This window comes from Dunckerocampus dactyliophorus, chromosome 7 (assembly GCF_027744805.1).
Source record: "Dunckerocampus dactyliophorus isolate RoL2022-P2 chromosome 7, RoL_Ddac_1.1, whole genome shotgun sequence".
In the NCBI taxonomy this organism is placed as follows: Eukaryota; Metazoa; Chordata; class Actinopteri; order Syngnathiformes; family Syngnathidae; genus Dunckerocampus; species Dunckerocampus dactyliophorus.
Window position 1 is genome coordinate 27093979 of NC_072825.1, and position 12659 is coordinate 27106637.

Below are 12659 nucleotides of genomic sequence, written 5' to 3' on the forward strand. Positions count from 1 at the left end.
TGTGGCGGCGTCTGTGTCCACACTGGGCAGGGGGAGGGGCGGGTTAAACACACGCTGTGGTGCTCTTAGAGCCGATTCATTCATGAGAAATTTGCATGAAGAGATTTGACCTATTTTGACTTAATTTGTATATTGAGGTGGGTCTTTGTTTTTGTATATTATTTACAATATAACATTATAATATATTTTTGTAGCTGCTCATTGTGGTTTAAATAAATCCATCTAAATAATACACATTTAATATCTTGTATTTTTTACATGAGTAATTCATTTTACACAATACACATAATTTGGTAACCCTTAATAACCTAATAAGGCAACAAAAAACTCTGGGGAGCCACTTGGGAGCCGAAACAGATGACTCTTATTAGTGAGTCGAGCCAAAAGAAACGGCTCTCTAAAAAGAAATGTAAACACGAGGAATTCAAACGTTATTCAGTTATTTGTGTCTTGTGGCTTCCCTCCATCAAATCAATGGCAAAGCCTCCTTGGTTAGTGGAGTCACATGCATCCGATTCAGCACCGCATTGGCCCGAATCCTCACACGTGGTTCGGCCGGCAGCCAATCAGAGCTAAGATCTCCGAGCGACTGACTGCAAACACGGAAGTACAGCTGCAGACGGAGCCTGTCGTGGGGCGTATACCCACGTCAACGTTTTACCCCTGGAAGGATCTTTACGAAGTATTTTGGCTGTCATTATAAGCATACGTTGACGCACTAAATACCAAATCTATTTATTTTTTATCCCGTTTATGGAGTTACTGCAGCTACTATCATGGGCCTGCATCGTGTTTACAATCGGCATGTTCTCGACTGGATTGTAAGTGCAATCATTTCTAAAAGTTCCTTGTGACGTGGCGTGGTCTTTTTTATGACTTTAGGCAAATGTTTCAAGTCTGCGAGATGATTTATTTGACAGATTTAACATGTCGTAAACTTGCTGCACTGGTTTGAGTGCTCGTCAGTTGCAGTGATATTAGGGAATCAGTGCCAATTGACTGTTGAGTGGACGGAAGAGGAGGAAATGACGTTATCGCCGGATGTGTTCACGTTGTCTTATGTGTGTTTGTCAAGGGTCGACCTGAAGAAGATGCAATACTCCAAGAGCACTGACAATGTCCAGTTTCTGCCTTTCCTCACCACATGTGTAAAGTGAGTTTGCTTGCTTATCTGCCACACTTTCTATATCTTTTTTTTTAACTTTACAAGCTACATCACTCGTGAGCACATGAACAAATCGTCCCACAGAATCACAATCTCAATTCCAAGTGTTTTGTAAGGCACCCACACGCACATCTATCGCAGCACGAAACGAAAACTCGAAAAGCTCAGTTTTATCCACACATAAACACAGAATTTTGCGTCATCATCTAGCACCCCTGACACTCCCCAACCCACTGCCACAGATAAATTGCAGACCTGTGGGAAACACCAATTCTTCAATCAGTAGCAAGATGTTTTGTCCTCATATAAGGACGCAATGAAGAAAAACATCAATACATGTCATGTGACAGCACGTTGTCTAGGTACACACTCACCTTAAAGTTGATGATATGATTTGATTTGTTTGTTCATTGCTCTGACTGCTTGTTGTTTCTGTAGCAGCCTGGGATGGCTATACTACGGCATACTGAAGAGGGACGGAACACTAATTGTGGTCAACCTCATTGGCGTTTTGCTGCAGCTCCTCTACATCGTGTCATACTTAATGTACACAAAACAGAAGGTCAGCAATGCTGAAGCTATCATATTCTAATTGGTGTGTGTGCGTATGCATGTCTCTCATGGCTGGTTCCTATTTTATGTTTTTCATAGAGGCAGGTGGCATATCAAATTGTTGGAGGAGCAGCGGTGGCGACCTGCGCTTGGTTCTACTTCTCTAAGGTTCTTCCACCTGGAGACATGCAGCTCAACCAGCTCGGCCTCATTTGCAGCGTGGCCACCGTCAGCGTTTACCTGTCACCGCTCACCAACCTGGTGAGAAACATTGACTCACCATCAGGGGTTTTCAAAGTGTTAGGCGGCTTGAGAATTTTAGATTTTTTTTTACATTTAGCGCTGTCTAGACGTATATTATAACAGGAGTCAGAGTGGCTTTGTTACAACTGTGTACAGTAAATGACATCGTAAGTCTGCATACTCAACTTGCTGAGTGAAGGTGCTCTTCAACTTACAAGTGATACCCAACAACCAGCTTGACGAGAGACAGTCATCAAACAAACCGACAGTTTTACTCAGGATGCGACCAAAAAATAAACAGCACGACACGTAACAGGTAAGTTAACACGCAACAACAATGAACCGCCATTCTACGTGGGTAAAGTGCGAACAACAAACACATAACTTTTAACTGTTATTTATAAAGTGCCCACAAGGCATGCTGGGTACTCCAGCGACAACTCCCTTGGACGCTACAATATACTGTCGTCCATCGCCGCATCGCTGTTCAGATTTTGCTTCACTGTTATCACGTTTTTCAAAAATACATTAATTACTAAATCATGCTGTTTTGTGGTTGAATATGGCCAATTATTAGTAACAAAAAACGCATATTTAAGCACATTTAATGTACTTTTTGCCCAAATTAAGCATTTTTAAGCATATAAATGGCTAAGTGAACAAAATTACAAATATAAGGCACTCATAAGATGCATTGAAAGATGTTTAGCATTATACAATGGTCACTACGTATCAGTAATGTTACTGTAATGTTTGGTGAGGCACACAAGACTTCATAGTTGGGACAACAGGCTTTTATTGCAGGTTTGAATTATCTCACAAAAGTTACCATAACAATCCTAATAATAAGACAGGCTACTGTTGCGGCTGTAATCCACAGCAAGCTTCAATCAATCAAATTATGGAACGGGTTGAGTGAAGAATTCAAACAATGCACTAAAATGACCCATTTCAAGAAACAGTACAAACAGTCGATGTTTACAAAGTATAAGGAAGAAGAATACTGAGCCACAGAGGAATACTATGCTAAGTCCATGCAACCATATAACGGCACGTTATGCAGTTTGTCCATATAGATTTGCAAACCTCAACCTCATTGTAATATTGTATTACTGCTTTATCATTTCTGGTGTTATTCAGACCTGGCAGAGGGAACATGTTCAATAGGAAAGGAACAAATGTATCAGCAGTTGATGTGAGATGTATTAGCAATTGGCAAATGTGAAACAAAGAGGATAAGCGCTGCTTCCTCCTGCTCCTTTTGAACATGTGGAACTGTGAATTTTGATATGTGATGTAAACTGAAGTGAAAAGAATGTTCAAATAAATCACACCATAACCAAACCAAGCTAAAACTCAACTCTGAGCGCCCGGCGTCACTTTCTGTCCTCCACATGTCCAGAACACATTTATTGCAACACACACGGGCACGAGTCTTATTTATGTCTTATTTTCTGTTATTATGTCTACTATTTTGGGTAAAATATTCAATTTATAAATAAGGAATTCCACTTACACGGTGGGGTTTGGAACCAATTAACCCAGGACACATCATGAATGTTTTTTTAATGCTTATAGGACGCTATAGTTTCACTGGATCGGTTGCAATAATAAGCCTATTGTCAAGTGCAGTAAGTGTTCCAAAGTGTGTGTTTATTTAGCAGAGAGCAGTCAGGTGTATAGCACGGCCCACATTAAAGACACATCGTCTTTCCTGTTGTCTTTGTCTGTGATCCTGTTTGTCTCCTTCTCTCCATCTGTCTCACAGCTCCGAAGCAAGCGAGTGGCTTTCCTGCCATTCTTCTCCTCATCTGTGTCTTCCTGTTATTCTCTCCCTCTGCTTGGAGACGGGTGCCTTTACTTGCTGCTTAATGATGTGTTGGCACCCCTCAAAGCGTTATGTTTGTTTTTGAGGCCATGCAACAGTGTGTTGATTGTATTTGTGTCCCTTTTCAGGTGGCCATCGTGCGTAGTGGGAACATCCAGTGCCTGTCCTTCCCTCTGACAGTGGCCACTTTCTTGACTTCCACTTCCTGGTTCCTCTACGGCCTCCAGATGAACGACTACTACATTTTGGTATGACACACTTTTACCTTGTAACTTAGTAGTACAGTGGAACCCGCTAAAGTTGGTCTCGCTGATGTCGACAACCTGTCCCATGTGAAGTCAACTTTGACACACGTGTTCAACCACTTTTGTTGACATAAAATCTGAGACATTTCTATGCCAAATGGTGCCGTTTATGTATTGTAGTATTGTTAACATCATCATTATCGCTTAGCAGTGTGAAAGGACAACAGCAACACACAGTATACACTACAAGTATACTGTCTAGTTACACAGCATAAAAACAGTGACTTCCTGCTCGATATAAAGTACACGCTTGAAAATAAAAGCTTGGCAGTATGGTTATGTCGGCAAACACTTGCGCCGTCATCAGTCCGAAGCGCGTCGACATGAATGGGTTTCACTGTATCTGTATCCATGAGCACAGCCGTTGTTAGGATTGTCATGATTATTAATGTGTGGGCGTGCATTTCAGGTGCCAAACCTGCCTGGAATCTTCACCAGCACCATCAGATTTTATTTGTTTTGGAAATTTGTGCCCGTCAGCGGGTCAGCTCCCTATAAGTCCATGCAGATTTGATGAGTTTCTCATAGAGAAGTTACACAAAGAGTCATTGCCGGTGTGTGACGAGTGTCTACATTCCACAAGGGTACATGAGAAAGCATTTAGTTTACAAGGATGTATTCAAGCATACATGAAATAACTTTTTGTTCCTGCAGGATTTGGTAAAAACCTGTCCCTTTAAAGTGCCTTCTATTGCGTACAAAGGAGTGTGCGGGCCACAGTGGAAAAAAACCCTCAAATTACATAGAAAAAACGGCGTAAAGTTACAAAAACAAACTTGTAATGTTAGAAAACGTCTAGTGAGAACTTTTTTTTATTTATTTATTTTTAATTCGAATGAAGTCATTGTATTATGTCAATATACATATATTTTCTTGATTAAACTACTACATTTAGGAGAATAAAGTTGTCATTTTTAGAGAAAAAGGGACACACTTTGTCCCGTATTGCCGCGAGAATCAACACTAGTCTGTAAAACCTCAATGGCTTCAGTTTGCCAGCTTGCCACAGGCTACGCCAATCCATGCCAGCGTGTTTGACCACTCCCTTATCAAACCTATTGCCGCTTGACTTGTCCTGCATCTTTCTTTACACGCTTCGCCTGTCACTGACGGCAGCTAGCGCCAGAATTATCTGCCTAGCCTAGTCTTCGGACTCCAAGTGTGACTTTTTACCACAGTGACATTTTGTTTTTAAAACAAAAAAGCAGTGCGGTTAGTTCGGAGCTCGTTTCTGTCCCACGAGGAAGTGGCTATTACATCCGTCGGGTACATACTAACTGTGTCAAGTGTCTATTGTAGTCATGATACTACATGTCTTGTCCTCCATGAACATAAAGCCTTATGATGGTGATAGTATCACGGGGGTCTCCTAGCGTGTCAGCTGATTTTGAGTAGCTCACCAAAGGGTCAAAGAATATTTGCTTCAACTCTTAGTAGTTTTTTATCATAAGTGTTGAATTCAGACGTTATGCCTTTTTATATAATAACAAATGAGCACAAAATAGCACGAAGACGATGGCCACACTGTTTTTGTGGCGATCTGCTTGGTAAGTAAAGTAGCGTACCATTTAAATGTTGCCAGTCATAAATTAAAAGACACATAAGTAAACTGTAGGGATCTTATGAGAATAAAGACATTTGTTTTTGAAAAAAAAAATATTGTAATAAAAAAAAAAAAGTCCCAGGAAATTGTGGGGGGTGCCCACAGTCCACAGAAGTGCACTTTATAAAATACAGACAAATAAGAAGGACATTAGGGTTAGGTAATTATCCATCCATATTCTATGCAGCTTGGGGTCGTGGGTATTCTGGAGCCTATCCCAGCTGACTGTGGGCAAGAGGCGGGGTTCATCCTGCACTGGTCGCCAGCCAACCACAGGGCACATACAGACAACCAGCCATTCACACTCACATTCATACCTATGGTGTGACTCTCCATTGAACCTAACATGTATATTTGTGGAGGAAGCTGGAGTCCTCGGAGAACACCCACACTAGGATCTCCTAGCTGTGAGGCCAACGTGCTCACCACTAGGCCACCGTGCGGCCGGTTGGCTAATTAAAATACTTTTAAAAATAAGCAAATACATTTAAGTAAAAGACATAACGAGACTGTGTACAAATAAAGTCCTGATATTACAGTAGGAACATGTTTTTGTGGAATGTTCTCGTATTACATGAATAAAGTTGTAATATTATGAGAATAACGTCTTTTTTGAGAAAAAGGTTGTAATATTAGAACATAATTGTAATTTTGATAAATGTATTGATGCTCATGTGTAAATGTGACAAGAGCCTCAACAGTCCCCATCTTATACATTCATGATCAGAATATTCTCGTAATTATAATTATTCATTAATATTACGGCTTTACTCCTGTTCAATTATGAGCTTATCAGAGCACAACTTTATTCCTGAAAGAATATGACTTTTTGTGAAGTTTTTTTTTTTCAATTTTATTAAAGAAACAATTTTTTTCTGATAAAATTTCAACTTTATTCTCACAATACACTCCTGATCAAAATCTTAAGAGCAGTTGAAAAATTGCTAGAATTTGTATTTTGCACATTTGGATCTCAATGAGGTTTGAAGTAGAGCTACGATATGCAAAACAAGAAGGGGGAGTGAGACAAAAAGCGTTCTGAAAAGGTAATTTATTGAAAACAACAATGAAACTGAAATAGGCTGTTTATCAGCTGATCAAAAGTTTAAGACCACAGGATATAAAACCAAAATGCAAATAGATTTTGTTCAGGAGTGTGTGTGTGTGTGTGTGTGTGTGTGTAGATATATATATATATATATATATATATATATATATATTTTTTGGTGGTGGTTTTTTTGTCCACTGTGGCACAAATACTCCTTTAGCGGCGTTGTTTTTGTCATTACAAGTGGCATTTTGTTACTATCTCATCCTAATCCATTAAATTGGACGGAATTATTGTATACAATCCAAAGATTACTTAGCGTTTACGAGCTGCTATTTTGAATACTTGGGTATTGAAGTGGTACAAGTGTGGAGTGTGCAGTATATTCCCGATTGTTTTTTTCTATGGCAAAAATGATTTTATATGATATTATACCTCTTGTGCCTCTCTTTCTTGGATACCAATGCATATCAGTGGCAGTTAGGAGATACAGAATGTTTGCGTGAGACCTGTCCTTTTTCATACGTGTCATGTGTTTCTTTTGCAGACTGTTTACATGCGCTAAATTCTTTTTTTGCAAACGGACCTAAGAATGAATGGTTTGTCAATAAAAGGTGAAAAAGAACAATGTTGTATTTTTTTATGTACCCAAACCATCACTATTGGCAACCAAGATATTAGAAACAGCTCTCAACTACATTAATTCTCATTTTGCAAAATCAACACCCCCTCCGTACCAGCATGCCATGCACTATCGTGACAATGTACTTGCGTAATACTGTACTGCAACTGGTCTTGTGTTTTCTCCTTTTGCATGTGACGCTATCATATCATCATCAAAATCCTGATAATCTGTCCTGGTTTTATCATTTCAAACAGCCTATCATGCGCTTTATCACGGTTCCATCATAATACTGCAAATGGTCGTTTCTGTGTTTTTGTTTTGCTTTTATTAGCTTTGTAGTTGCCTTTCACTGAGCATGTGACGCCAGAATAGCACCTCTTATTGTACAGATTAATAGGCAATTTGCATCAAAATGAATCCAGATAGTAAATCCTAATTTTAGGATTTCAAGCATGCCATGCCCTATCGTTGCTATTTCACAAATACACACTTTCTTCCCCTTTTATTGCCTTTGGAGCCACCTTTAATTTCAAGCATGTGACATAAATTGTGTTAATACTTGTCTAAACTCAATAATCTACCATGATTTCATCATTTCAAGCTGCACTGTCATCAATGTTGCAGCAAGTATATCAAAAAAATCCTTCCAATTTTGATTGTTAATATCCTTCTGCTTGTTTAATCCCAATAATCGAACCTGATTGCATAATTTCAGGCAGCATATCATGCACTCTCATGACTATTCCATCACAATACTAACACATGATACACTTGCTTCCTCTTTTGCGGTCTTTGTAGCTGTCACTTTGAGCATGTGACCCCAGCATTGTGTTCAAAATTGTCTGGTAATCCTGGTAATCTACCTTGATTTGATCACTTCAAGCAGCATATCATGCACTGTCATTAATATTTTAGCAAGTATAAAGCACATTTATTTTTACTTTTGTTGTTTTAGTTAGCATCCTTCTGCTTGTCTAATCCTTATACAGTATATATCACACTTGAATAATTTCAGGCAGCATATCATGCCCTGCCATGACTATCCCATCATAATACTAACACATAATACACTTGGTGTCCTTGTAGCTGTCACTTTGAGCATGTGACACCAGCATTGTGTTACATCTTGTCTAATCCCGGTAATCTGTCTTGATTTGATCATTTCAAGCAGCATATCATGCACTCTCATGACAGCTCCATCACAATACTGCGAATGGTTTTGTTTTGTTTTGTAGAAACTGAGCAAGTAACACCAGAAAAGCCCTTGTTTGTTCGCAGATAAACGGCAATTTTGCATCAAAATGAATTCTGATAATCTATCCTGATTTTAGGATGTCATGCACTATCCAGACTATTTCAACAAATACACACCTTCTTCCCCTTTTGTTGTCCAGTATGTCGTTGAGCATGTGACGCATGCTCCTATTTGTCTAATCTCAGTACTGTATCCTGATGTCATAACTTCAAGCAGCATATCATGCATTATGGCAGCTATTCCATCAACTACGGCTTCTCCTGCTTTTGCTTGTCTTTGCAGCCGTCTGTCACTTTGAGCACGTGATGCTGGGATTGTGGTATGACTACTGCATATCATGCACTTTCGTGACTGTTCCATAAGAATGCACAGTTGTTCCTAATATTTTGACTGGTATGCAACTTTTTTATTTTTTTTGACTGTGTGTGAGCGTCTGGACCAGACAAAAGCTTGTTTCATGGTGCAGCGGTGCGAATGAGCTTGTTTGTGTGTGTGAGTGTGTTGATTCAGAGAGGCCAGTGGTGGGAAAGGCCATGCCAGAGGTTCTCATCCCATGTGTGTGTCCGTGTGTGTGTGTGTGTGTGTGTGCGTGCGTGCGTGTGTGTGTGTTCCATGAGTGCCTTCCTGAGCTCAAACAGCCAACCAGCCCTGACACAACACACACACAGACACAACACGGCATTGTGCTGCTAAGTGAGTGTTGTGGAGCGGGCGACGACTGTAGGTGGGAAACAAACGTGGTTAAAAGGGTCGGCTCGACATGTGAGCGGAAGACGGAGGAGGGATGGCGGGGGCGGGAGGCTGGTGGGTGTTCAATGAATCATAAGCAGACATTTAAATGGTGTTTTTGTTGTTTTTGTTTCATTTCATGATGAATTTCAACAAACAATCCGCAGATTGAACAGCAGTTATTGTGTTTACACTATTAAGTGTTTGCATTGTTTTTTTTTATATAATCAAGTGGGAATAAAACAAAAATGTGAAAGGTAGTATGAGAATAAAGTGACTTTTTACAAGAATACGATCGTAATTTAGTTGATTAGTACGAGTTTCACAAAATGAAAGTGTAATACATGCTCATCTTAACACAGGTGAATGTTTATTCTTACCACGATGATGATAACACATCACATTTATGCAGCTCATTTCCACAAACACGAGAATGCTGGTTATGCTATGCTACGCTGTGTATGCTAGCAATGTTCTGACTTTATTCTCATAAAATTCCATCATTTGAATCTTATAATAGTACAATTTTATTCTCAGAAAATTACATAATTTTTACTTTTAATATTATGACATCATTCCTGTTAAATTACCATTTTTTTTGGCCATAATATGACTTTGTTCTTGTAAAATTACATGGTCTTCTCTCATAATATTACAGCTCCGTTCTTACATCATTTCCCGCCAATTTTACAACTTTATTTTCATACAATTACGTCATTTTCTCTCATAATATTACAACGCAATTTCTGTAAAATTACGACTTTATCATGATAGTACGGTTAAATTGCTGTAAAATTACTTTGTTTTTGTAAAATTACATAATTACGACTTTATTCTCGTAACATTACGTATTTTTTTCCTCATATTGCGACTCTCTTTTTGTAAAATTACATCTTTTTTCTCATATTACTGCTTCATTCCTGTGTAATTACGACTTTACTCTAAAAATTGGATATTTTTGTCATATTACAACATTATTCTCGTAAAATTACATTTTTTTGTCATAGTTACAACTTTATTCTCATAAAATTATTATTTTGCCATAATATTACAACTTTATTGTCATAATTGTTTTCTCATATTACCACTCTATTTTTGGAAAATTACATATTTTTCTCATATTACAGCTTCATTCCTGTATAATTATTTCTTAGAATTAGATGATTTTTTTTTGGGGGCCATAATATGACCACTTATTCTCGGAAAATTATGTAATTTTTTGTCACACTATTACCATTTTATTCTGGTAAAATTACATCAATTTCCTAATAATATTACGACTTTATTCTCATGAGATTAAAAAATGTTCTCTTATAACATAACAGCTAAATTTCTGTCAAATTACAACTTTATTCTTGTAAAAGTACGTATTTTTTTTGTTGTAATTGCAACTTTATTAGTATTACAATTTTATTCTCCTAACATTACATCATTTTTCAAAATAATATTCTGACAATTTTTGTGAAACTACACCTTTCTTCATATTACAGCTTCATTCCTTTATAATTACAAATTCTTAAAATTAGATGTTTTTTTGGTCATAATATTACAACTTTATTCTTATAAATTTGCATCATTTGTTTCAAAATATAGCCGCTAAATTTCTGTAAAATGACAACTTCATTCTCGTAAAGTGATATTATATTAGAGCTACATTTCTGTAAAATTACAATTTAATTCTGGTAAAATGTGATATATATTTTTTCTCATAATATTAGGACTACATTTCTGTAAAATTACAACTTTATTCTTGTAAAATTGCCTCATTTTTTGTCATAATAGTCCAACTTAATTCTCGTAAAGTGATATCATTTTTTCTCATTATATTAGAACTACATTTCTGTAAAATTACGACTTTAGTCTTGTAAAATTGCCAAATTTTTTGTCATAATATTACAACTAATTGTCGTAAAGTGATATCATTTTTTCTCAGAATATTAGAACTACATTTCTGTAAAATTACACTTTATTCTTGTAAAATTGCCTCATTTTTTGTCATAATATCCTGACTTTATTCTTGTAAAATTACATCATTCTTTGTCATAATTACAACTTTATTCTCACAAATTTACATGATTTTTTTTTTCTCATTATTACAATTTAGTTCTGGAAAAATTACAATTTTTTTTCCTCAAAACGATACGACTTTTTCCTTTTTAAAACTCCTGTAAAAGTAAATGATTTATTTATAAATATTCACTGGAGCTCTGATACACAGAAGCGACAATTATTAGTTTAATAATATAAAATGAAACATGAACATATACTATAGCTACAGTCAAGTAAAATTGTTCCAATAAATCTAGTAGATAGTAGTCGTACTTAGTGTGTATTTTGTCTTTTCTTGCCAATAAATCCAATTACAGATCATGAAAATACTAACTAAAGTCTTCTTTTAAGTGTAGAGGGCACACACGCTTTTTTTTTTTAGGGTATCACCTGAGTAATAAGCCCTAAAGCTACAATGATGTACATTTCCCTGAGTGGTTTTTTGTGTAATGCTTTTGTAACACAGGAAACACAAGGCTTGTTTGTGGCGTGTGTGCTCGTGGAGTCAGGGTGAAAGGTGGTGGGGGTGGGGGTCAATCAGATGAACAATAAGTTCAACTTCCAAACAGGATCCCCGTGTGTTTCCTGCCTCCTCAGCCTCCACACACACACACACACACACACGAGCTGACTCTTGTACTTTTCAGGCCCTCATCCGAGCCCCTCGTGCAGGTTTTTCCACAATGCGATGACACGCCAGTGAGCTGGCTCAGCACGCCGTGCAGCCATGCAGGGAGGTATCGTACGTATCCTCTGCAGCGCCGAGTAAAAGCACACCTGTCCCGGTGGCTGTTTGGAGGAGGAAGGAATGTGCTGCTCTCACCTCTCACTCTCCTCTGTGGTCTTCCTCATTGCTAATCTATGAAATAGCCACTCCCACTGTCAGGGGGGGTACCGGTCCACAAAAAAAAGCCCTAAAAACGCAGATTTTTGATACGCTCAACCCTATCATATGTGTCTTGCGGTTATTAAATGTGTTTTACGCACTAAGGAGCACTGAAAGGCACACAGTACCCTGTGCGTCATTAAACGTACATGTCCACAACATTACAACTTGTCAAAGCATCTTCCTGCAGGAAAATGACTTGTGAGGCCTTGTTAGTGCCGTCAAGCCTTTTCTACTTTTTGAGACTCGTTGTCATGCGATTGAATTGGATGTTGTCTCCAAACTTTTGACTGGTAGTGTATGCTAGCATCTCTTGTTAATCGCATGGATCATATTGCACTGAGCAGCCAGGCCTTTTCAATAGCTGTGGC

At 38.0% G+C, this 12659-nt stretch overlaps 1 protein-coding gene across 2 annotated transcripts; it reads left to right on the forward strand.

Annotated features, from left to right (window-relative positions):
• Nucleotides 1–624: 624 nt before the first annotated feature.
• On the forward strand, nucleotides 625–7005 carry slc50a1 (solute carrier family 50 member 1). Of its 2 annotated transcripts, none has more exons than XM_054782131.1 (6): nucleotides 625–821; nucleotides 1076–1153; nucleotides 1604–1727; nucleotides 1817–1978; nucleotides 3917–4036; nucleotides 4503–7005. In XM_054782131.1, exons 1-6 carry the CDS (start codon nucleotides 754–756, stop codon nucleotides 4605–4607), a joined length of 657 nt encoding a protein of 218 aa, XP_054638106.1. In that variant the 5' UTR covers nucleotides 625–753; the 3' UTR covers nucleotides 4608–7005. The 2 variants fall into 2 exon arrangements, with proteins under 2 accessions (XP_054638106.1, XP_054638107.1); XM_054782132.1 differs by having other exon boundaries at nucleotides 1607–1727.
• Nucleotides 7006–12659: the final 5654 nt, after the last annotated feature.

Excerpts from the sequence above, each read along its gene's own strand:
- slc50a1 (XM_054782131.1), top strand. The coding sequence starts at position 754 with ATGGAGTTACTGCAGCTACTATCATGGGCCTGCATCGTGTTTACAATC. Across the intron at positions 1,728-1,816 it reads TAATGTACACAAAACAGAAG|AGGCAGGTGGCATATCAAAT; the intron begins GTCAGCAATGCT and ends TGTTTTTCATAG. Across the intron at positions 4,037-4,502 it reads TGAACGACTACTACATTTTG|GTGCCAAACCTGCCTGGAAT; the intron begins GTATGACACACT and ends CGTGCATTTCAG.